This window comes from Dipodomys spectabilis, unplaced genomic scaffold (genome assembly GCF_019054845.1).
Source record: "Dipodomys spectabilis isolate Male_0828 unplaced genomic scaffold, ASM1905484v1 ptg000002l, whole genome shotgun sequence".
NCBI classification, from domain to species: Eukaryota; Metazoa; Chordata; class Mammalia; order Rodentia; family Heteromyidae; genus Dipodomys; species Dipodomys spectabilis.
Window position 1 is genome coordinate 4,327,171 of NW_024870679.1, and position 26,207 is coordinate 4,353,377.

Genomic DNA, 26,207 nt, shown 5'->3' on the forward strand with positions numbered 1-26,207 from the left:
TGGAATATAAAATGTTCAGTGCAGTTACTGTAAAGACTTTTTAGAAGGGGTTAGGGAAAATGTAACTAGCATTTTCAAGGTCCTAGGTCCATCCCCAGCACCTCACACACACACACACACACACACAAAACAAAAACAAAAAAAACCCACAAACAAAAAAGTAGAAAAGGGTTGATTGATTCTTTAAGAGCTAAACATAGGATTGCAGATGTGGCTCAATGGTAAGAGGACCTGTCTGGGAGATGTGAGGTCCAAAGTTCAAACCACAGTACTACACAACAAAACTCTAAATGTAAAATTATTATATGACCATTTGTTTTCATCCATAGGTATAAGCCCAAAACAGTAAGATCAGAGATAAGCATTTCCATACCATACTTATAACAGCATTGCTCATGATGGCCAAAGATGAAAATAATCTATTTGTCTACTGGTAGAGTGGAAAAACAAAATGTGGCATATATACACAATGGAATATTGTTTAGCCATAACAAGTAATGATGTTCTAACACATGCTATGAAGTAGATGAACCCAGCCAGCACCAATGGTTCATACCTGTAATCTTAGTTACTCAAGAGACTGAGATCTTAGGATCATGGTTCAAAGCCAGTCCAGAAGGAAAGTCCATGAAATTCTTATCTCCAGTGAGCCACCAGATAACCAGAAGTCAAACTGTGGCTCAAGTGGTAGATTGCCAGCCTTGAGAGAAAAAGCTAAGGGTCAGCTCTCTGGCCCTGAGTACAAGCCCCAATACTGGCATAAAAATGAACAAACAAATCCAAGGAAAAAAACCAAAGTGGATGAACCCTGAAAACCTCAGACTCTATGAACTAATCAGATTAAAAAGAACAAATGTATGATTTCCACCTATATGAAATATGTAGAATAGGTTAATTCATAGATGCAGAAATAGAATAGAGATTACCTGGGGCCAAAAGGAAAAGAAAATAGGAGTTATTGCTGAATAGTTATAATTTCTTTTTTATTGTATTTTAATATATATTTTTATTTTAAAGATACTGTACAGAGGGGTTACAGTTACATGAGTAAGGTAATGAGTACATTTCCTATCGAGTATTGTTACTCCCTCCTTTGTTTTCTCCCTATCAGCCCTTCCCTCCCTACCTCCCTAACTCCTCCCTCCCTTTCCTCCTCCCCCCAAGTTGTAAAGTTTGTTTTCAACATAGCATCTTGTATATCTCATTAATACAGTGGATCAACCTGTATCCCTGTTTCAGCATTTTGTAATTTCCCTTCCTCTCCCCAAATTAGAAAAATGTATATACAAGATGCAGGGCAGTGGAACAGGAGTTATACCATGGAGAAGAACATACAAAAGAAACAAAAAAAATCACATAGTACGTTGTTAGTTGTAATTTCTGTATGGAATGATGAAAAGGTTTTGGATATAGTGGTGATGGTTGCACGATATTGTGAGTGTAACTAATGCCACTGAATTGTATACTCAGAATGGATAAAATGATACATTTTATGTTATTTTTTTCCTTAGTTAACATTTGAAGTATGGACAATTTTTTTAGAGTTATTACTGTAAGTTATGAAATAGAGAAGGAAATTTTCTATTTTCCAGAAAAGAGAAAGGACCTTAGATAGCTGTGAAAAACTCTTGGCTAAGCTTATTGTTAGTGGTGGTTAATTTTAGAGATGGTGGTCAGTTTGTTCCAGGATTAGCCCAGTGCACACAACCTGTGCAGTGAGACCAGATTTGGGTATGACAGGAGAGTGTTTCTGTGCCAATAATGGAATTCGCTATAAATCTCAGTTCTGAGTGTTATATATTTCTTTTACAAGGGCTAAGAGAAAATGTTGAGACTACTCAATTTAACACCCATCTTACTCCTTATGAAAGAATATTTGAAACTTTATTGAGGGAAATTTTATGTTTCTCTCTATAGAAAGCTATCAGACCATTTACACGCTTAAATTAAGTATTCTTTGCAAGGTTAACATTACTCATTAAATAGCTCTTTTTAAGCATATAAGGTTTACTTTTTTATTATTATTATTTTGTCGGTCATGAGGTCTGAACTCTGAGCCTGGGCATTGTACCTCAGCTCTTCAGTTCAAGGCTAGTGCTCTACCACTTGTGCCACAGTGCCACTTCCGGCTTTTTCTGCTTATGTGATGCTGAGGAATCAAACCCAGTGCCTCATGCATGCAAGGCAAGCATTCTACCACTGAGCCACTTTCCCAGCCCCTAAGTATATAAGGTTTAAACTTAGGGTTTCATGCTTGTTAGTCAGGCACTCTACTGCTTGAGCCCATGCCTCCCGTTGTTTTTGCCATGGTTATTTTTGAGATAAAGTCTTGCCTGAGCCAGCCAGGACCACAATCCTCCTATTTGTACTTCCCCCTATAGGTAAGATGATAGATGTATACCATGATATTAGACTTTTTTGCTGAGATGTGGTTGGGGGAGTACCTCAGGAACTTTCTTCCCATGCTGGTTTTGAACTGTGAACATCTCCCTCTTAGCCCTCTGTGTAGCTAGCTGACGGGTTCACATCACTGCACCCAACTGTTGGTTGAGATGAGGGCTCTCATGAACTTTTTGCCCAGGGTTGGCCTGGTACCACCAATTTCCCTAGTCTCCATCTCTGAAGTAGCTAGGATTTCAGGCATGATTCACTGGCCTTTGTTTATCAGATATTAATACAGTCTCTCAGTAAGTATTATATTCAAGTAATGACAGCTTTGTCTTTATCTACATACATGTTCTCTGTGTCCCCATGAGAGTCATTAATTTGCATTTTTTATTTGGGGTTGGCCAACCATTCATTTTGGCTAGTATATTTATTTAGTGGTCTAAAGCAAATTAGCTGATTTCTATGAATATTATGTCTCATAGGTACTGTGTTAGTTTTCAAAGAGAATGGTATTCTTATTGTTTTGTAGCTGTTAAACATATTTAGCTGTCATCTTTTATTCAGCATTTGTAGAAGTTACTGTTATATATTCAGTAATAGTTTTTTTCAAATATGTTGTTTTTCTAATATTTTTAGCTTCGAGATTCCACTGAGCAGTTTCAAGAATATTACAGGCAAAGATTACGCTATCAGCAACACTTAGAACAGAAGGAGCAGCAGCGGCAGATATACCAGCAGATGTTGCTGGAAGGAGGTGTGAATCAGGAAGATGGTTCTGACCAGCAGCAGAATCTTACTGAACAGTTCCTTAACAGGTTGGTCTTCTAGTCACTTTTTAAAATAGAAGGAATTTTCTGAGTACAATGCAACTTGATCAGTGTCACCCTTTCCTTCATTTCCCCCCACTTTCTTCCTCCCATCCCTATCCTCAAGTTACATTTACTCAGGTAGATACAGCTGTCATTTAGGGTGCTGAGGGCTGTGGGGAAGATACTGGATTTCTTTTTGCCTGTTTATTTCCCAAGGTTGCTTTGAAGATTAAATGAGTTGCTTAAAACAGTACCTGGCACATTGTAAGAACTATTTTGGTAGCTGTTAACTTTCCTCCCTCCTCCCACTTTTTGAACTCAGGAACTCATGCTTATTAATCAGGTACTCTACCACTGGAGCCCATGCCCCTCCAGAAGCAGCTGTTAATTTCAGTAGTGAGTGCATAAACCTACATAGTTAGCTGCTGTCTGGTGATCAATGCGTATAGCCCCAGTTATTTAGAGGCTGATACAAGAAGATAAGTTGAGGCTAGGAATTAAAGTTTGGGACATCCTGGCAACCTAGTATTTCAAAAAATGAAGAAGCAGCTAGGTGTTGGTGACTTATGCCTGTAATCCTAGCTAATCAGGAGGCTGAAATCTGAACTACATACTAAATAAACAAACAAACAAACAAATAACTGAGAAGTGCAAGGGAAGGGGTGACATTGTCAAAAAGAAATGTTACCTGACTTATATATCTGTGACCCCTCTGTACATCACCTTATTATAATAACAGATTTTTTAAAAACTTAAAAGTTGGGTGTCAGCAGCTCACGCTTGTAATCCTAGCTACTCAGGAGGCTGAGATCTGAGGATCTGGGTTCAAAGCCAGCCCAGGCAGGAAAGTCTGTGAGACTCTTACCTTCAATAAACCCCCAGAAAACTGGAGTGGCACTGTGGCTCAAGTGGTAGAGTGCTTGCCTTGAGCTGAAGAGCTCAGAGGCAGCACCTAGGCCCAAAGCTCAAGACCAACAACCGACAAGATTAAAAAAAAAACACTGAAAAACTGAAAAACAAAATCATTTGGATTCGATGTTAAAATGATTCTTCCAAAACAACGTTAACTGTACTGTTTTAAATTATAGAAGGAATATATCTATAATGTGTATGTATATGCTTAAAATTAGTATATTATATATGTATATTTAAAAATTAGTGGGCTGGGAAGGTGGCTCAGTGGTAGAGTGCTTGCCTGGCATGCTCGAGGCCCTGGGTTCGATTCCTCAGCACCACATAAACAAAAAAGAAAAAAGCCGGAAGTGGCGCTGTGACTCAAGTGGTAGAACGCTAGCCTTGAGCTGAAGAGCTGAAGGACAGTGCCCAGGCCCAGAGTTCAGGCCCCACGACCGGACCCAAAAACAAAAAATAAATAAATAAATAAAAATTAGTAAACCAGGACTGGGAATATGGCTTAGTAGTAGAGTGCTTGCCTAGCATGTCTGAAGGCCCTGGGTTTGATTCCTCACTACCACATAAACAGAAAAAGCTGGAAGTGGTGCTGTGGCTCAAGTGGTAGAGTGTTAGCCTTGAACAAAAATAAGCTCAAGGACAGTGCCCAGGTCCTGAGTTCAAGCCCCAGGACTGGCAAAAAAAAAAAAATAAATAAAGTTTTATATATATATATATATATATATGTATATATATATATATATATAACTATCAGTAAACCACACCCACAAACTTTTGTTTTTGCAAGTTTCAGGGCTTGAACTCAGTGTCTTATACTCTTGCTTGACTTGATTGCTCATGGCTAGCTCTCTACCATATGAGCCATGTCTCCCATCTGTCATTTTTACTGGTTAATTTTGCTGGTTAAAATCTTTGGGATTAGGGCTGGTATGTAGCTCAGTAGCAAAGCACTTACCTAGCAAATGCAATGTCCCGGCTTCGATCCTCAGTACCAAAAAAGAAAAGACAGAAAACAAAATACAATTATAAAACAAAACCAACAAACTTTGGAATTAGCCAGGTGCTGGTGGCTCACCTGTAATCCTAGCTATTCGGAAGGCTGAGATCTGAGGATTATAGTTCAAAGCCAGCTTGGGCAGGAAAGCCCATGAGACTCTGACTTCCTCCAGTTAATCACCAGGAAACTGGAAGTGGCTCAAGGTGGTTGAGCACTAACCTTGAGTAAAAATGCTCAGGGACAGTGCCCAGGCCCTGAGTTCAAGCCCCATGATGAACAACAACAAAAATACCTTGAGGGGCTGGGAAGGTAGCTCAGTGGTAGAGCGCTTGCCTTGCATGCCTGAGGTCCTGGGTTCGATTCCTCAGCACCACATAAGCAAAAAGAAAAAAGACAGAACTGGCACTGTGGCTCAAGTGGTAGAGCGCTAGCCTTGAGCTGAAGAGCTGAGGGACAGTGCCCAGGCCCAGAGTTCAGGCTCCACAACTGGACCCCCCCAAAAAATATATATATATATTTCAGTATATATATATATATATATATATATACACACATATATATATATACACATATATATATATATATACACACACACACACATATATATATATATATATATATATAAAACTCCATTTCAAGATAGATATATATATCTATCTTGAAATGGAGTTTTGAGGATTTTTCTGCCTAGGCTGGCTTTGAAACATAATCCACTGATCGTGAGTAGCTAGGATAACAAGTATAAGCCACTAGCACCCAGCAGAATATATAAACATATTTAAATGAACAAGGAGTGGTGGAAAGATTAAATGAGTTAATACCTGTAAAAGCAGAAGAGTTTCTGGCTCAAGGGAATTCTCCGTGGATTTGGTTTCATGATGATGATTTGGCAACTGCAGTGACTCTTTCTCTTTCCTTGGACCAATAATAGTGGAGGCCATCTGCTTGACATTTTAAGTGTTGTGTAAGTCAGGGAGCCTGAAACTGATCCTATCTTCACACAAGGAGTATTTATAGTGATGACCTCAGTTTAAGTGGGCCTCTGAACATTCAAATTAGGGCTTGTTTTCTTACCACCTCTGATCAACTCTGTAGCTTCTCAGTTAATCCTAATTACCACTTCTGGTTTTTGGATGTCTTCTTTGTACCCCTAAAAGCATAGTTGCAATTTGGCTTTCTTACAAATTTATTTTTTAGCAATAGAAGATACCTAGCATTGATTTAAGATGAAGTAGAAAGTTCTGGAACCCTAATAGTAGTAGATACATCCTCATTAACAATAAGCTAAACTATTGACGAATGTCTGTTCTTGTTTTTTTAATAAAACTTAAGTTATAAAATAATTTAGGTTCAGTTTAGAGTATGTTGTTGTTAAAGCATCCTATTCAAGGTCTTTGATGATTAGTTTGAAATTATATTAAAGGAAAAAGCATGTTATAGAAATCCATAGAAAAGCCAGGCACTGGTGGCTCATGCCTGTAATCCTAGCTACTCAGGTGGCTGAGATCTGAAGATCACGGTTCAAAGCCTGCCTGGGCAGGCCGTGAAACTACTAAACCACACAGACATCCAGATACAAAAAACAAAGAAAAGGTTTATTGCCAGGAAAGGGACCGTCAAGACTCCTTCTCACAAGAAAGAAGTGCCAGCTATTCTCTGGGGTGACCTATATAACCTACTGAGGCTAAGAGGGGCTAGAAGGGGCTAGGATTCAGAGACTTTGGTATGGACGTGAGAGCCAGGGGCTTCATCATGGTGATCTAGGGTTGATGGCTGCTGCCCAAGTCATAGATAAGGGGCCTTGCTGCTGCCCGGATCTGAAGGCCACTTTGAGGGGATCTTTCTGCCTTATATGGTGGTAGCTGCCCCAGAGGAGTTCCATCTCAAGGTAAAGGGGGTTGGAGACTGATTTACTGCCTCTGCTAAATGGGCTTACTGTTGCCTAGGAAAGAAACATACCAAGCTGTGGGAAGGAGAAGGAGTTTTCTAAGCCATGGGAACGGAGCTCATTGGTCTAACACTCAATATTTCCTAAATGTATTTGATCTCAGGACCCTTTTTATTTTTTATTTTTGTTTTGAAATGATCAGGTTTATTCTTAGAGCCAACTTGAACAGGTTGTCAATGTCCTCATCAAACTATACTAGGGATTTTTATATTCAAAACTCATACAGAAGAATGAGTTTTAAGTTTCAGAAGATGATTTTTTTTTGTCAGTTGTGGGACTTGAACTCTGGGCCTGGGCACTGACCCTCAGCTCTTCAGCTCAAGACTAGTGCTCTACCACTTGAGCCACATCACCACTTCCAGCTTTTTCTGTTTATGTGGTGCTGAGGGCCTCATGCATGCTAGGCAAGCACTCTGCCACTAAGCCACATTCCCAGCCCAGAAGATGATATTTTTTTGTACTTGTTTGAAGGTCTGTTCACAGGCTAAACAGGCTAAACATACACAAGTGCTGGATTTTTAATGGATTAACTTTATGAGTTCTCCTGTTGTCTTAGCTTACAAGTACTGCAATTTATTTGATTATTTTTCATTTACTTACTTTTTACTTGTTGTGTGCTGATCCTGGGGCTTGAACTCTGGGCCTGGGTGCTGTCCCTGAGTTGTTTTTTTTTCCTCAAGGCAAGCATTCCACCATTTGAGCTACAGCTATACTTCTGGCTTTTTGGGTCGTTAATTGGAGATAAGAATCTCTCTGACTTTCCTTTCTGGACTGGCTTTAGACCATGATCCTCATATCTCAGCCTCTTGAATAGCTAGGATTACCGGTGTGAGTCACTGGCACCTGGTTCAAATTAAGTTTTAAGTTGAAAATTAAGCCAAAGTTATATTGGAGTTTTTCTGCCTTTGTGCTGTTTTTTTTTCCTGCTTTTATGATAAAAGTTATTTTTTTGAGGCAGAGTCTTATTATGTATCCCTCCTAGCCTTAAACTTACTATGCAGTCTAGGTTAGCCTCAAATTTATGGTTGCTTTAGCTTCCCAGTACTAGGATTATAATCATGCCACCAAGGTGGCAAAAGGTGCTTTTATGCCTGTCTCCTTTACAGTGCAGTACTTGGGGAGGGGTGTTGTGGGGGGTGTAGAGGAGGCAATCTTTCGTGTCTTGGTTATGTGTCTGGTTTTATCTCGGTTTCGGCAATTTTTAACATTAACTTTGCCAAATATTATGTGTATATATTTATTAAACTTTAATTTCAATACATTAGCAATGTAATAAAGTTTTTATTTTCCACTATTTGTGTTTTATTTGATAGGTCCATTCAGAAGCTTGGTGAACTAAATATTGGAATGGATAACCTTGGTAATGAGGTATCAGTGCTCAACCAGCAGTGTAATGGGAACAAAAGCAATGGATCAAATAATTCTTCTGTGACTAGTTTTGCTACACCACCCCAAGACTCTAGTCAGAGATTAGCACATGATGCTTCAAATATTCATACAAGTACTCCTCGTAATCCTGGATCAACAAATCACATACCCTTTCTTGAGGAATCTCCTCCTTGTGGTAGCCAAATGTAAGTGCTTGACTTTATAAAACCTGAAACTATTAATTTGCTACTATGAACAACAAGATAGAAAGTTGAACTTCTCACATGGGTGCCAGTGGTTCATGCCTGTATTCCTAGCTACTGAAGAGGCTGAGATCTGAAGATTATGGTTCAAAGTCACCCCAGGCAGGAAAGTCTGTGAGACTCACCTCTACTAAGCTACCAAAAAAGCCAGAAGTGGAACTGTGGCTCAAGTAGTAGAGTGCTAGTCTTAAGTAAAAAAGCTCAGGGAGAGTGCCCAGGCCCTGCATTCAAGCCCCAGCCCCAGCTACAAGAAAAGAAAAAAAAAAAGAAAAGAAAAAAAAAAAGTGAACTTCTCATTGGAGCACAACACATGAAAGTTTTTAGAGCTCATTACTTCCTCAATTTTTTTCTAATCTTCCTTAGTTTACCTGTATTCTATTCTATCAATTTCTAAGTCTCTTTACAGTATTTATTTGTTTATTTATTAAGATGAGGTCTTATTTAGCTATATAGCCCAACCTGGCCTCAGATTTGTTTCTCCTGTCCTCACTTCCCAAGCACTGGGATAACAAGTATAGTCTTTATTTTCCTTTTATTTTTCTTTTTGTTTTGCATATACACTACCAAGGCAGTTCTGCTTTCTGCATTGTTCTTAAACAAAATCTTGCAGATCTCCAGTTTTAGCATTTATCTTTTTTCTTGTCCTTCTTTCAGCAAATAATAGTAAAACTGACTTTTCAGAGCACCAGAACATGGTATACATCATGCTGGAATGATTGTTAGACATTGGTAGCTGTTGGAACTAGAACATATTTATGTTCTTGCTAATACCAGTAAACAAGTGTTAATTCAGTCAGAAGAATAATTAAGGATTTTCCTTTCTAGCCTTAACATAACTTCAAAGTGGCTTATTTAAAAATGCATAGCATGCTTTGGGCCCTTAGGTTTTTGTAGAAATTAGTCTTGTAATTAATCCAGACTCTACTTTTATGTTAGAACATGTCTATTTAATATATATTTCTTTATTATTATTTTCATACTTGGTTCGATTTCTCGCCAAACTTGAACTGAAATTTTACATTTAAAGTTTGGTCTATGTGACATCCATACTTGATTTTAGAAGTCAAATAGACAGGAGTGGTGGATGCACACTTGTAATCCCAGCACTAAGTCACAGGAAGGAAGATTGAGAGCCTGAAGCCTGCCTGAGATACCAGTGAGACCCTGTCTCAAATCCTCTACCCCAAACCCCAAAATCTGGAGATGTAGTTCAAGTGGTAGGGTGTACCTAGTAAGCAGGAAGAGCTGAGTCCAAATTCCAGTATTGCCAAATAAATAAAGCAATTTTTTTAAGAAAAAAAAATAATACTTAGCAGCTTAAAAGAAATCAATGAAGAGTTGGGATACCATGCAGGGTAGATGCTTTCTTCATCAGACCTTGTGAATGAGAAGAGCCTGAAAACTATTTGGAAGAGCAAAAGTTAGGAAGAGCACTGAGAACTGCCAACAAGGAATAAGAGGACTGAAAAATGTGGCAAAACTGAAAGATGATCGAGAGTACTTATTAGGAAGGAGTTTGCCTCTCCTCCAGCCCCTGTCTCCCCTGTGGGTATGGGAAGCCAAAGCCACCACCACAAGGTAAGCCAGGTAACTACTAGGACAGAATGGCAAAATGGCAGACCTAGCTGGAGGACAGATCCAGGCCTCCTGCAAGCCTTGAGTCCTCCAGGGATTTAGTGGGTCAGTGACTCACTCAGTGGGACAGATCTGTATCAGATAAAGACAGGCTTTAGGGAGGACCTTCCTGATGGGGGAGGGCTTCATGCTTGAGACTGAAATGCTAGGAAGATAGTATTATATTATCTGTGGGCAAGTACCCATTCGTGCTGTAAGACTGAGCCACTTCCCACACTTAAAACAATCACAGCCTAGGAATTTGGAATCACCCACCCATAGCATTTGAGTAGAAGAATCTTCCAGAGGTGGACATAGAAGGGCATAGGTTTGCCTTGGGGGAGAAGTTCAAGCTCATGTTTTGAGCCTCCTCCACTGGTAGAGATGAACCAGACTCTGCTGCCGGTAGAGAGCTCGTGAAGAAACACAGGAAGAAAGCACCCAGAGGATGCTGTATAGAGAAACTGCCAAAGAAATAGGAAGTGCTGGAGATTGCTAGTCTCACCAGCTGTGTGTGTGTGTGTGTGTGTGTGTGTGTGTGTGTGTGTGTGTGTGTGTGTGTGTGTGTGTGTGTGTGTGTGTGTGTGTACACCTAAACCTAGTCTCACCAGCTGTGTGTGTGTGTGTGTGTGTGTGTGTGTGTGTGTGTGTGTGTGTGTGTGTGTACACCTAAACCTATCTATTTACCTTATACTATCTATCTGAGTAATTTGTCTGTGTGTGACCTCATGAGAAAGTGATTAAGTAGAAATACTGTTTTATTAAGGAACTCTAAATTGTTAGTTTCAGCTAGTTTGTTTCTCAGGCTGGATAATTTTCCTAGAGGGCAGTTTCTAGGCTCTTGTATAGGGTATGATTTAAACATTGCAACGAGGACATGGGAACTAAGCATAGGAAAGGTACTTGACATTCTTACGTGAAATATATGGACTTCATGGAAACCTTTCCATTTTGGCTTTTCACCCCCTTTACAATTCTCCTTAGAATCACTGAATCTAAAGCCTCTTAATAAATATCTTGTATGTATCCATATGTGTATGTGCCCAGCATTGGGGTTTGAATTCTTGGCTTTTTTTTTTTTTTTTTTATCACTCTCTACCACTTGATCCATAGCTCCACTTGTGGCCTTTTGCTGTTTAATTGGAAATACAAGTCTCATAGCTTGACTGCCCAGGCTGGCTTTGATTTGTGATTCTCAGATCTCACCTTGTGAGTAGCTAGGATTATAGGTGTGAGCTCCATCAGCACCAGGTTCAAAATATCTTTACATGGGGGTCATTGAAGATCCTTTGCTAAAAGGAAAAATTAAAGACTGAAGGGATAAATTTGGTTTCTGCTTTGATATTCAGAGTCAACTTTAATTGAATTTCTATTCTCACAGCTCCTCAGAACATTCAGTCATTAAACCATCTCTTGGAGATTCTTCAGGGAGTCTATCAAGGTCAAGAGGGGAAGAGGTAATACGTTAGAGAAAGATGTTTCATTTTCATTTATATTTGCAAAATATGCTGTAGAATTTACAGTTCTAAGAAGCCATTTTTAGAAATGGTCATTATTGTTAGTGTTTATTTGGTAGTTGAGTGCTCCATGGAGTAGAGATGTTGTCTTAGAAAACACATTTGAGAGTTGGAATTCAAAAAGACGCTGCAGTGACCTTGAATTGGGACGCCGTGCTATGCTCTGAATAATTGATTAATCATAATCTGTGGTTAATTTGTTCAGATGATATTGATACCTCCCTTGTGCCTCTCACCAGTATGCTTGTTCTGTGCTTTGAAATCAAACATCCTATTCTAACTCTCTTATTTCTTCTAGTTCAGAATTTATCTCCGTTGAAAAACACATTGTTAAGCCGGGCGCCCGTGGCTCATGCCTGTAATCCTAGCTATTCAGGAGGCTGAGATCTGAGGATCTTGGTTCAAAGCCAACCCTGGCAGCAAAGTCCGTGAGACTCTTATCTCCAATAAACCAGTAGAAAACCGGAAGTGGCGCTATGGCTTAAGCGGTAGAGTGGTCACCTTGAGCTGAAGAGTGCAAGGACAGTGCCCAAGCCCAGAGTTCAACCCCCACAACTGACAAAAAAAAAAAAAATATTGTTAGGGCTGGGACTGTGGCTTAGTGGTAGAGTATTTGCCTAGCATGCATGAAACAGAAAAGGCCAGAAGTGTTGCTGGGGCTCAAGTGGTAAAGTGCTAGCCTTGAGAAAAAGAAGCTCAGGGACAGTGCCCAGGCTCTGAGTTCAAGCCCCAGGACTGGCAAAAAAAAGAAAAAAAATGTTAGCTGGGTTCAGTGGTTAACGCCTATAATCTTCCCTATTCAGGAGTGTGATATCTGAGGATTGAGATCATCCTGGACAGTAAAGTCCCTGATACTAATATCTCCAATTAACCTCAAAAAAGCCACAAGTAGAGCTGTAGATTAAGTGGTAGAGCACCACTAACCTTGAGTGAAATAAGGGATAGCAGCCAGTCCCTGGGTTCAAGCCTCAGTACTGGTCCCCTTCCCCCACAGATTTGTTGTTTTCAGATGCATATGGGTATCACATAGGTAATATAAGTGAATAACACCAATCATTTTCATAAGTATATAGGAATATTTATCTGTACAAAGAAATATAATTCCAGTGTTTCTGGTTCTTTTGATTTTTACCTTTTTTAATTAATTAATTTTTTCGGTCGTTGGGCTTGAACTCTGGGCCTGGGCACTGTCCCTGCACTCTTCAGCTCAAAGTGAGCGCTCTACCTCTTGAGCCACAGTGCCACTTCCAGTTTTCTTGTGGTTTATTGGAGATCAGAGTCTCACATACTTTTCTGCCCTGGCTGGCTTTGAACTGTGATCCTCAGATCTCAGCCTCCTGAGTAGCTAGGATTACAGGCGTGAGTCACTGGCACCCGGCTTTTGATTTTTAAAAATCAACATTTTCATGTGCAATCATCTATTTCATAAATTACTGCTAATTAAAAATTGAAACATTGGAAGGAAATAAAGTTGTGTAGCTTGTTAATATGACATTTAATCAATTATTCATTTTCTCTTTTATCTCCTCTATGTATGTAGTAATGGGAAATGAATGTTATATTTTCCTAGCTAAATAAATTCGTATAAATAACAGAATTCAATTATATAAGATAAGCATATTGTGATACTGGTTTGCTCCAGTACATAAAAGCTAAGGTGGGAAGAGTCCTCATCATTGGTCCTAGAGCTCTTATACTAAACCAGAGCTCATGTGATTTTTCTTGACATGTATATTTGACATTCATATATCCAAAATATAGGATTTGGTCTTTTGCTGACAGTTTGTCTGAAGATCTTTGTTCTTAGGTCCAGTCACTTCTGTGGCCCAAGTATCATGCATGAATAATAGTATGATTTCAAATGACACCAACAGCAAGTTTCCAAAGCTTTTTTTTTTATTTTGTGGATTCATGTATTGAGTAAATTCAATAAACAGATAAGCAATAATATAATAGGCAAATACAAGCATTATAAGTATTTTAGATTTTTAAGAGTGAATTCTTATTCATTAAGAATAAAATACTCTAATTTTTCCAGAACATATGGATTCATGTATTTAGCAAGTTCAATAAACAGATAAGAAATGATATAATAGGCAAATATAAACATTATAAGTATTTTGGATTTTTTAAGAGTAAATTCTTATTCATTAAGAATAAAATACTCTAATTTTCCCAAAACTTAATAAGATACAATGTTTAATGAGGCAAAATTCATATAGAAGATTAGTTAACACAACATTACAATGTTTTGATGTCTTAGAGAGGGTAGGAAGTACTCAAAGTAATTTAAATATTCTTTTTAAGGAATTTACCATTATAAATGATACAATAAACTATATCTTAACGCGGAAAATAAACCTTTATTCTTGAATTATATTGTTGAATTACACTTATTTTTTAATATTAGGCTTTAATTATATACCTAATTCAAAAGATTTTGAAGATAGCCGGGCGCTGGTGGCTCACGCCTGTAATCCTAGCTACTCAGGAGTCTGAGATCTGAGGACCGCGGTTCAAAGCCAGCCTGAGCAAGAGAGACCGTGAGACTCCTATCTCCAATAAACCACCAGAAAACCGGAAGTGGCGCTGTAGCTCAAGTGGTAGAGCGCTCGCCTTGAGCTGAAGAGCTGAGGGACAGCGCCCAAGCCCAGAGTTCAAGCCCCACGACCAACCCAAAAAAAAAAAAAAAAAGATTTTGAAGATAGAAGTTAGGAAATCAGATCATAGTCATCTGGCCCAAGTAAACTACCTCAAATTACTTGCCTCTTTAGAAGATTGCTGTGGATAGATAAACTGACAGTTTAAAATCAACTTGAAACCTAGATGTTCTATTTAAAATAAATTTTAGTTTTCAAAGGGCATTTTACAATTTCGAGATACTGAAATATTCGTTTCCACAGATGATGGTAAGCTTTTTAAAATATTTAAATTAATTAAATAATAGTCAGTTTTACTTTCACACTTCCTTTCTCCCTCCCTTTCTTTTTTTAATATTAATTAATTACTGTCAGCTATGGGGCTTGAACTCAGGGCTTGTGTGCTGTCCCTGAGCTCTCTTTGCTCAAGGCTAGTGCTCTACCACTTTGAGCCACAGCATCATTTCCAGTTTTCTTGTGGTTGATTGGAGACTTTCCTGTCCAGGATGGCTTTAAACTGTGATCGTCAGATCTCAGCCTTCTAACGTAGGATTACAGGCCTGAGCCACCAGCTCCCAGATTTTCTCTTTTTGAGAATGAGGTCTTCCTCAGGCTATGCTAGTCTAAAGCTCATCTTCTGACTCAGCTTCCCAAGTAATTACCCAGATACTTGCTTCTTTGAAAAACACAAATGATCTTCTGTCATTTTTACTAGAATTTTAATATTCATGAGTTCCCCTTCCTTGATATTTAAAGAGAACTTAATATAGAAATATATACTTAATCATATGTTTTGTTTTAATGTAAAAACTCAAATATGTATAAACTATCTGATTTTCATTTACCAATGCTCAAGCATAAAATAGGGTTAATTTGGATTTGTCACTTAGAAAATGGTTGATCAAACAGGAACAATACAAGAGTTGATCAAACAGGAACAGGTCAAATGAATTTAAAATTAGATAAAGATGAATTCTTCCAATCTCATTCTTTTCATAGGATGACAAGTCAAAAAAGCAGTTTGTTTGTATTAACACCCTGGAAGACACACAAGCGGTTAGAGCAGTGGCTTTTCATCCAAGTGGTAGTTTATATGCTGTTGGTTCCAATTCAAAAACTCTGAGAGTATGTGCCTATCCAGAAGTAATTGATACAAGGTAAGAAGATCTAGTTTGTATATTGTCATACTTGCCTTATTTTAAAATTGCCTGTATTGGTGTCTTTTTTCAGAGTTGCCATTCAATGATATTTCAATTTTTCCTTCCTCTCATTCAACTTTATTTTTGAGGGAAAAATAATATACTTAAGTCTTCATTAATTTTGTGATTATTTCTCAATAAAATATCTTTGATTGGGTCATTGTGCATCAGTATTGCAATCTTCCTGATTTTTATGACTTTTGTATTTTATCTGAAAAGTTATTACAATCCAATTAAATAATGTAAGATAAAAACACAGTAAGGCTGATTACAAGCTAAGGAAATACACATTTCTTTTTTTTGGGGGGGGTGTCCAGTCGTGGGGTCTGAACTCTGGGCCTGGGCGCTGTCCCTCAGCTCTTCAGCTCAAGGCTAGCACTCTACCACTTGAGCCACAGCGCACCACTTCTGGCTTTTTTCTTTTTGCTTATGTGGTGCTGAGGAATTGAACCCAGGGCCTCATGCATGCAAGGCAGGCACTCTACCACTGAGCCACCTTCCCAGCCCCGGAAATACACATTTCTTAATAACACGTTTTTAGAGGAGTTTAGGTTATAAAATTACTATTTGTCCATCTAAACTGACAAAAATTAAAAATTATTTGAGTAACCTAACAATGATTTACCCTCTTGTTTAACCTGAAGTGGAATTTAAAATGAGGCCCATGTATCTAAAAACATGTGATTAAAAATGAACATTTATTATTGTATTTGTAGCTCAATGGGAGAGCACTTCCTAGAATGCACATGACACTGGAACACTGGGTTTGAGCCTGAGTCCAGCATGACCAAAAAACTTAAAAAACAGTGAATAGCTCAGATGTAACCTCACAGAAATCTGGATTTAAACTCTGGATTTTGCTTAGGTAGAATTTCTGTCAGTTTGTTCAAATGTTTGCTATCAGAATAAATTGTCACAGCTGGGGATGTGACTCTAGTGGTGATGTTCTTGCCTAGCAAACACAAGGCCTTCAGTTCTAATCCCAGTACTGAAAATTAAAAAACAAACAAAAAATTCATTATAGAGATCATGTGCTATTTGTTGTTAGGGTAATGAATGCCATAAAAGGAATAATTTTTGTACCAGTATACAAACTCCACAAACAAAACAAGATATACTTTTAAAAGTTTTAATTATTAAAAGTACCACATGTAATAGATTTTTTTTGTCTGAGACCAGGACTCAAACTCAGTATCTGATACCTGCTTTTACTCATTGGCTAGCACTCTACCACCTGAACCACACCTCCAATTCCATTTAATATCATGTTTTAGACATTTAAAAAATTATTAACTAGTTATGAGTACAATGATCTTGATCAGTGTCATCCCTTTCATCATTCTCTCCCATTTCCTCATTCCTACCCTCAAATTACATGGTTCCTTCAGTCTTTACATAATGTACATTGAATATAATGACTGCATTTGTTCACCCTTCCTTTCTCACATTGCCTTCCTCTAAAACATGTTTCTGCTTCCTGGTATACATTTTGTTAATCAGTCATTAGTTGTTTGGAGGAGTTATACCTTTGGGATCCTCCCTGAGTATACGGTTCTTTCGTCAGTTTGTTTACTTGTATATGCATAACATAAAACCTTGTCTATGTTATTATGTATGTTTGTATTTTATATCTAGCTTACATATGAGAGAAAACATATGCTGTTTGTGTTTTAGCCTTCTTTTTTTTAGAAATATTAAGACTTACTTATTGTAACCCTAGTTTAAGAAGAAGAATATGATTTTTCATTTATTACTTGCATTTTTTGGCTGTGTTTCTAAACTCAAAATTTTGAGAGTACTGAGGTTTGAACTCAAGGCCTTGTGCTTGCTACACAGGCACTCTACTACTTGGGCCATGCCTTTAGAAACCAATAATTTTGACTTGTGGAATGTAGTAACATTTAAAGATTGGGAAATGATTAGTAGGGCCCATGTTAGGTTATAGTATTTTAATAAGTTAGTATATAACTTATTGGTGCTCATTATATAATTAAATAGAAATACATAAAAGAGAAAAGGCAGGATTCTAGATTGGGGGTGGAAAATAGCAATTGTTATAAAGGCAGAGCTAAAGGCAAATTTATTTAGCAAATGTATTTGAAAATCTTTTTTCAAATCATATTATGAATTTATTAAAGGATCCATTCATCTATTTGGAATTTTTTTCTAATCATGAAAATTCCCAAACACACAAAATATAGAGACTAGTACACTGAAAAGCATTAATAGTCAAGGTTTTTGTCACATTTGCTCCATTTATCCTTTTTGTTTGCTAAAAATATTTTAAGAACAATCCTAGATATATCATTTTACCCATTTTTCTTCAGGATAAATCTCCAGAAATGACTAATGACTTTATTATTATCAGTAATTAAAATCTTTATTACATAATATTGTCTGCATTTAGAAATGCAAGTAAGAGGTTATTCCTCCACTAAGCCAGTAGTTGTTATGCCAAATTTATTATGTTCCGCAGCTGACACACAGGTCCCTCACCTACACATGTATCCATCTCCTGATCTCTGGTTTTCTCACCTCTTACCCATACTCCATGTTCAGCCAGAACTTTACCTACTTACTTTGTCTTCACTAGAAACTGTCTCTCCTCTTGCCTGGAAAATTCTCCCTATCCAAAAGTTTATATTGCACTGTAACTTATATTTGCTTGCTATACATGAGTGATCGTGACAGTATCTAATCTACTAGATTTTTTTTTTTTTCCTGTGTGGGGCCTGAACTCTGGGCCTGGGTGCTGTCGCTCAGCTCTTCAGCTCAAGGCAAGTGCTCTAGCACTTGAGCCACAGTGCCACTTCCGGCTTCCTCTCATGCATGAGAGGCAAGCACTCTACTACTGAGCCAACTTCCCAGCCCACTATTTATTTTCTTTTACCGTTTTTGAAACCTTTTTTCTTTTAAAGATTAATAGTGTTTATTTCCATTTATAGGCCAATATATAAATTGATTATAGAGGGCTGGGAAGGTGGCTCAGTGGTAGAGCGTTTGCCTTGCATGCCAGAGGCCCTGGGTTCGATTCCTCAGCACCACATAAGCAAAAAGAAAAAAGCCAGAAGTGGCGCTGTGGCTCAAGTGGTAGAGTGCTAGCCTTGAGCTGAGGGACAGCGCCCAGGCCCAGAGTTCAGGCCCCATGACCGCCCCCCCCAAAAAAAAAAGAAAGAAAAAAAAGGAAATACCAAAAAAACCCCAAAAAACTGATTATAGATTGTAGATACTGCTTATAAGAAAAAGCAGCAGGCAGAATGGTGTAACATATAGAAAACTCCTTGCCAAGTGTTACTGGCTTTTGTTTGTTATTACTTGGGGCTGTGAAACTCAGGGCTAGGTGAATGCTGGAAGTACTCTTTCAGTGAGCTTGGTCATCATAGAGAGTATCTGTAAATTTAATATCAAAGGAAAAGGTGGAGGGAAGTGGAGGGTTGAAGCAGACACTCCTGTGAGTTGAGTTCAGCCTCACACTGAGAGAAGGCCTGGAGGTTCCTCCTATGTGTTCAGTCTGGACATGGTCAAGACAGGACATGCTCTAGAACTCCTTGCCCTGATGAAAACTACTAATAACCTTTTGTCTGACATGCTTTTTACTCACCTGCTCAAAGACAACCAAAATATAGAAACTTCATATTAATTAATGTTAGCAAGTAATTGAAATGTCTTTATGTAATTTTGTTCTTTCAGTACACATGACACTCCTAAGCAGCCAGTGGTACGTTTTAAAAGGAACAAACATCACAAAGGATCCATTTACTGTGTGGCTTGGAGTCCTTGTGGACAATTATTAGCAACAGGATCAAATGACAAATATGTCAAAGTGCTGCCCTTCAATGCAGAGAACTGTAATGCAACAGGTAGGGCCCAAATATGTAAGCAGTAGCTGGCTTGCCAAGATGTACTTTATATTTACCCTGTGTTGTAGCTATCTGTGATCCTCAATGGAATCTAAAAATGTAATCTTAAAAATTGTTTCATGTTTTAGTATTTTGGTTACAATGAGGCATTATTCTCTTTTTTAGTAAATTTTTGCATGTAGTCAGGTGGTGTCTGAATTTTAGAAAATTATTAACAAAAAAAATAGTTTTTAAGGATTGGGTGTGGTAGGACTTTCTCTTGCTTAACTACTATACACGAGGCAAGGCTCTGGGTATAATCCCCGGCATCATGCATAAACACATGCACAAACACATGCACACACACACACACACACACACACACACACACACACACACACTCACACCCTTTTGTATAAGTACCAGAATTAGATTAACAGATATTTTCTAGAGCATATCTGTCCTCTCTTTTTCTTATATATAGTCAACTTCATTCCATAGTCAATGAAGTAAAGCTGATTATATAGTGTCAGTCCCTAAGTGAAATAAAGATCACACTACTGCTCTGTTATTGGCCAGTTTTGAGACAGTTTAGCAATCTTGTTGTCACAGTGAAGTTGAGCAGCATCTTTTTTTTTTTTAATTCTTATTGCTGTTTCAGGACCGGATCTGGAATTTAGTATGCATGATGGGACAATTAGAGATCTGGCATTTATGGAAGGCCCAGAAAGTGGTGGAGCTATTTTAATAAGTGCTGGAGCAGGGGACTGTAACATTTATACAACAGATTGTCAAAGAGGACAGGGCCTCCATGCTTTGAGTGGACATACTGGTAAGTGCTATCAGTCTCAGTTCTGCTTTACCTTTGTTCAATTTGTGCTTGTTTTCCTCTCTTTATTCTCATTAATGAGATATATGTATATATATATGCGTGTGTGTGCATATATATATGGATATATATATATATATAATCCAAATTGATCTTTTTTTCAAATTTTTTATTGTGATTAAGTGGTTACATAATTTCCCAAATTTCACAGTATTGTGGGATAGTGATGCTAGGTTAAAATCACAAACACATTCTAACTGTCCTGGAGCAAATTGTCTATCACGGGCTATAACATTTATGAGTTCTATGAGCTTTGTGATACAGTTATTTCTTCCACATTGGGTGATATGTACATTTCTTTTGTTTTGCATTAGCATCAGCTGTTCCCTCTTTACCACTTGTTCCCTCCCTCCCATCGCTGCCATTGAGTTGCTTAGTTCATTTTGATCCATGTCCAGTGCAGCTGATGGGTCCCGCTGTTGTATGTTTTTCCCTGATTCCCTCTAGTTCTGTCATCTTCCTGGTTCCCCTCCGGTGTACACATATATACCATACATGTGATCAGCAGCATGGGGTTATTTAGTAGTGATTCGACCAGATGAGTGGAAGTCCTTTGTTTCTTAAGTCCTGATAATTTTGTCATATCACCTAATATTTTGGATTTAACATCCACTTGTCAGGGAGACCATGTACTGTTTGCCTCTTTGCTCTTGGCTTACCTTGCTCAACATGATTTCTTCTAGCCCCATCCATTTCCCTGCAAATGCCATTATTTTGTCATTTCTAATGGCTGCACAATATTCCATTGTGTATAGATACCACAATTTTTGGATCCATTCATCTGTTGTGGGATATCTGGGTTGTTTCCATATCCTGGCTATTGTGAACAGTGCTGCAATAAACATGGAGGTACATGTGTCCTTGTATACTGGTTCCTGTTGTTCAGGATAGATGCCTAGAAGTGGTATGACTGTGTCATAAGGGAGGCCAATATTTAGCTTTCTGAGGACCCTCGAGACTGCTTTCCAAAGTGGTTGTATAAGTGTACATTCCCACCAGCAGTGTAATAGGGTTCCTCTTTCTCCACATCCCCTCCAGCATTTGTCGTTGGCTGATTTGTGGATGTGGGCCATTCTGTCTGGGGTAAGGTAGTACTCAGTGTTGTCTTTATTTGCATTTCCTTCACAACCAGGGATGGTGAACATTTCTTCATGTGTTTCTTTACCATTTTTATCTGTTCATCTGAGAAATCTCTCTTTAGTTCCCTTGCCCATTTAGTAATTGGTTTGTTAGATTTGGGAGGGATTAGTTTCTTGAGTTCCCTGTATATATAGGATATTAACCCCTTGTCTGATATATTGCTGGTAAATATTCTCTCCCAATTAGTTGGTTGTCTTTCTAGCTTGGTTGTGATAGCTTTAGCTGTGCAGCTTTTTATTTTAAGGTAGTCCCATTTGTCGAGTCTCTCTCCAACTTGTTGTGACCCTGGGACTCTGTTCAGGAAGTTCCTTCCTGTGCCTATAAGTTCAAGTGTCTCTCCTTCTCTGTCCTGCAGTAGTTTCAGAGATTCAGGTTTAATGTTAAGGTCTTTAATCCATTTTGAGTTGATGTTGGTGCATGGTGATAGGCTGGGGTCCACTTTTAGTCTTCTGCATGTGGCCTCCCAGTTTTCCCAGCACCAGTGGTTGAAGAGGCTGTGTTTCTTCCATTGTATGTCTTTGGCTCCTTTGTCAAATATCAGCTGACTGTAGGCCTGTGGATTTATTTCTGGATCTTCTATTCCATTGGTCTTTGGGTCTGTTTTTGTGCCAGTACCATACTGTCTTTGTTATTATGGCTCTATAGTACAGTTTGAAGTTGGGCATGGATATCCCTCCCATGTTGTCTTTATTCCCTAGAATTGTTTTGGCTATTCTAGGTCTTTTGTTATTCCATATGAATTTTTGGACTGTTTCTGTATTTCAGAGATGTATGTCATTGGGATTTTTATAGGAATTGCATTGAATTTGTATATTAATTTATTTTATTTTTTAGGAGGTTGTTGTGAATGGGGTTGTTTCCTTTATTTCCCTCTCTGCTTGTACATTGTCAATGTACAGGAAGGCAACTGATTTTTGTGGGTTGATTTTGTATCCTGCTAGTTTGCCGAAGTGATTTATGATTTCTAAGAGTTTGGGGATGGAGTTTTTGGGATCGTGAAGGTATAGTATCATGTCATCTGCAAAAAGGCATAGTTTAATTTCTTTCCCTATGCGGATCCCTTTAATGTCTTTTTCTTGCCTTATTGCCCTGGCTAAGGGTTCCAGGACTATATTGAAGAGGAGTGGAGACAGTGGGCATCCTTGCCTTGTTCCTGATTTTAAGAGAATTGGTTGTAGCTTTTCCCCATTAAGTTTAATATTGGCTATTGGTCTGTTGTAAATGGCTTTTGTTGTTTTAAGAAATGTTCCTTCTATTCCTATTTTCTCCAGAACTTTTATTATGAATGAATGTTGAATTTTATCAAAGGCCTTTTCTTCATCTGTGGAGATAATCATGTGATTCTTGACCTTGGCTCTGTTGATGTGTGTGTTGTATTATATTTATTGACTTACGTATGTTAAACCATCCCTGCATCTCTGCGATGAAGCCTACCTGGTCATAGTGTATGCTTTTTTTAATGTGTTTCTGGATTCTGTTAGCTAGAATTTTGCTAAGGATCTTTGCATCTGTGTTCATCAAGGAAATTGGCCTGTAATTCTCTTTTTTGGTTGGGTCTTTGCCTGGTTTGGGGATGAGTGTGATATTGGCATCATAGAATGAGTTTGGGATAGCTCCCTCCTTCTCTGTTTCTCTGAAGAGGTTGAGGAATATGGGTATTAGTTCTTCTTTAAAGGTCTTACAGAATTCTGTTGTGAATCCATCTGGTCCTGGGCTTTTCTTTGTTGGAAGACTTCTGACTGCTTCCTGTATCTCATTGTAGGATGTTGGCTTATTTAATTGATTTACTTCTTCTTTGCTCAGTTTGGGCAACTTGTATTTCTGTAAAAATGCTTCCATTTCTGAAAGGTTTTCTTTCTTTAGAGAATATAACTTTTGAAAGTAGTCCGTTAAAATTGTTTGGATATCTTGGATATGTGTTGTGATTTTTCCTGTGGCATCCCTAATCTTGTTAATATGGGTTTCCTCTCTTCTTTTTTAAATTAATCTTGCCAATGGTCCATCAATTTTATTTATTTTTTCAAAGAACCAGCTTTTTGTTTTGTTAATTTTGGCTATGATTCTCCTATTCTCTAATTCATTAATCTTTGCTCTTAGTTTGGTTATCTGGCTTCGTCTAGTAACTTTAGGTTCCATTTTTTCATGTTTTTCTAGCTGTTTTAATTGCAACATGAGATTATTTACTTGATCTGTCTCTATTTTCTTAATGTGGGCACTGAGGGCAATAAATTTGCCCCTCAGGACTGCTTTTGCTGTGTCCCACAAGTTTCTTTGTGATGTGTTTTCATTATCATTGAGTTGTAGGAATTTTTAAATTTCTTCTTTAATCTCTTCCATTACCCAGGCATTGCTTAAAAGTGTGCTGTTCAATTTCCATGTATTTGAGTAATTTCTGAGGTATGCTTTGTTATTAAGAACTAGCTTGATTCCACTGTGGTCAGATAGGATACAGGGGATTATGTCCATCCCCTTGTATTTGCTTAAGTTCCTTGCATGAACTATGATATGGTCTATTTTGGAAAAAGTTCCATGAGCTGCTGAGAAGAATGTGTACTGTGTTGTTTTAGGGTGAAATACTCGGTAGATGTCAGTTAGTTCCGCTTGAAGTATGGCCTCAATTCGGTAGCTTCTTTGCCAATCCTCTGGTTGGTAGACCTGTCCTTTGGTGAGAGTGGGGTGTTAAAGTATCCTAGTATTAGCATATTGGGATCTATTTTATTCTGTAAGTTTGAGAGTATTTGGGTGCACCAATGTCTGGGGAATGTAAGTTGATGAGGGTAATATCCTCCTCTTGGATTGTTCCCTGTATTAATATGTAGTGTCCATCTTTGTCTTTTTGTGTTGATTTTAATGAAAAGTTTATTGTCAGATATCAGGATTGCTACACCTGCTTTCTTACTGGAGGCATTTGATCGGTAGATCCTTTTCCAACCCTTCTCTCTGAGTTTGTTTGTATGTTTGGCTGAGAGGAGGGCCTCCTGAAGGCAACAGATGGATGGGTCATGTTTTCTGATCTGCAATTCTTTTTCTTTTGATTGGCGAATTAAGACCGTTGATATTGAGATAGTATAGAGAGATGTGTTGTGGTCCCTGTCAGTCCCTGTTTTCCTAAGTTTTTCTTCTTTCCTTTCCTCCTGTGCTTGCTCAGTTAGACTTCTATTAATGCCTGTCTGGGTGCAAGTCCCTGTTCCTGGTTGTTTTCTTCAGGTTGTGTTTCCCCTCTTAGTATTCTTTGTAATGCTGGCGTAATGTTTATGTATTCATTTAGTTTTTCTTTGCTATTAAAAATTTTCAGTTCTCCATCGAATCTGAATGCTAGCTTTGCCGGGTATATCAGTCTGGGTTGGCAGTTATTGGCTCTCAGGGCTTGTATGGTACTTTCCCAGGCCATTCAGTGTTTGTGTGGAGAGATCTGCAGTGATTCTAATTTTTTTCCCATTGTAGTATAACTCCTTCTTCATTTTTGCTGCATTCAAGATTGCTTCCTTATTATTCAGATCTATCATTTTTACTATAATGTGTCTAGAAGTGTTTCTCCTGGGATCTTGCTTGTTAGGTGTTCTATATGCTTCTGTTCTGTAGGTAAGATGTTCTTTTATGAGATGGGGAAAATTTTCACCGGTTATCTTGTTGAATAGGTGTTGCATTCCCTTTCTTTGATATTCCTCACCTCCATCCACTCCAATTATACGAAGGTTAAATTTCTTGGCACTATCCGCTTGCTCTTGAATTTCCCTTTGGCATAATTTAAGTGATTTTTCCATATCTGTCATTTTTTGGTCCAGTTGGTGTATTCTGTCTTCTGTATCTGACACTCTACATTCCATTTCGCTCACTCTGTTAACTCTGGCTTCCATTGTGGTTTGCATGGAGGAAATGGACTCATTTATGGATTCGGTGTTGGTTCTCAAAGTATTAATCTCACCTCTTATTGAGGTGTGTACTGCCTCTATTTTTGCACTAATCTCACCTCTTAGTGACCTGTGTGCTGCCTCTATTTTTGCATGCATCTCCTGTTTGATATCCTGCATCTCTTTCGATATTTCGACCCCGTGTTCTTTCAATTTCTGGTCTATTTCTCACTTTATTTCTTGAGTCATTGCCTCCAGCATCCCTTGGATGTAGCTTTTGTCTTCCATTCCTGCTTTGCTCCCACTGGGGTTCTCCCCTGGGTGGCTGCTGGCTTTTGGGGATAGCTTGCTATCCTGGGTGTTGATAAACCTTTTAATTTTTCTCTGTGATTTTTACATGGGGATTCAGGGACTATTGGAGACTAATCTGAAATTTTGTTTTTGTCAATAGGTGTCTGTCTTTGCTTGGTTGCTGTTTCTGTGCTGGTAGAGAGAGTCTGTACCTGATCTCGGTTCTGTTGGGGACCGACCTCCAGCTGCTGGTCTGACTTACATAGGGTTCTGGGCTCTCTGCTGTAGATCACTGGCAGTTCCTGTCTTTAGAAGGGTTGAGCAGCCTAGACTGCTCCTGTTTGCTCCTACAGGTGCTCTTGGTGAGATCGGATGTGCTGGATGCACTCTCCCAGATGCTGGAGTCTGCTATAGGCTCCTGATTTTTTTTTTTTCTTCTTTTTTTTGCCAGTTGTGGGCTTGAACTCTGGGCTTGGGCGCTGTCCCTCAGCTCTTCAGCTCAAGGCCGGCACCCTACCACTTGAGCCACAGCACCACTTCCAG

At 38.4% G+C, this 26,207-nt stretch overlaps 1 protein-coding gene across 3 annotated transcripts in view; it reads left to right on the top strand.

Moving 5' to 3' along the window:
• Wdr47 (WD repeat domain 47) overlaps positions 1 to 26,207 on the top strand; it is a 79,141-nt gene that overhangs the window by 45,751 nt on the left and 7,183 nt on the right. For all 3 annotated transcript variants that reach the window (XM_042683041.1, XM_042683058.1, XM_042683049.1), the window contains 6 exons: positions 3,025 to 3,203; positions 8,368 to 8,628; positions 11,681 to 11,756; positions 15,455 to 15,612; positions 19,345 to 19,514; positions 20,155 to 20,325. In XM_042683041.1, the coding sequence (XP_042538975.1) occupies positions 3,025 to 3,203; positions 8,368 to 8,628; positions 11,681 to 11,756; positions 15,455 to 15,612; positions 19,345 to 19,514; positions 20,155 to 20,325 (1,015 nt within the window). The remainder of the gene's footprint in view (positions 1 to 3,024; positions 3,204 to 8,367; positions 8,629 to 11,680; positions 11,757 to 15,454; positions 15,613 to 19,344; positions 19,515 to 20,154; positions 20,326 to 26,207) is intronic.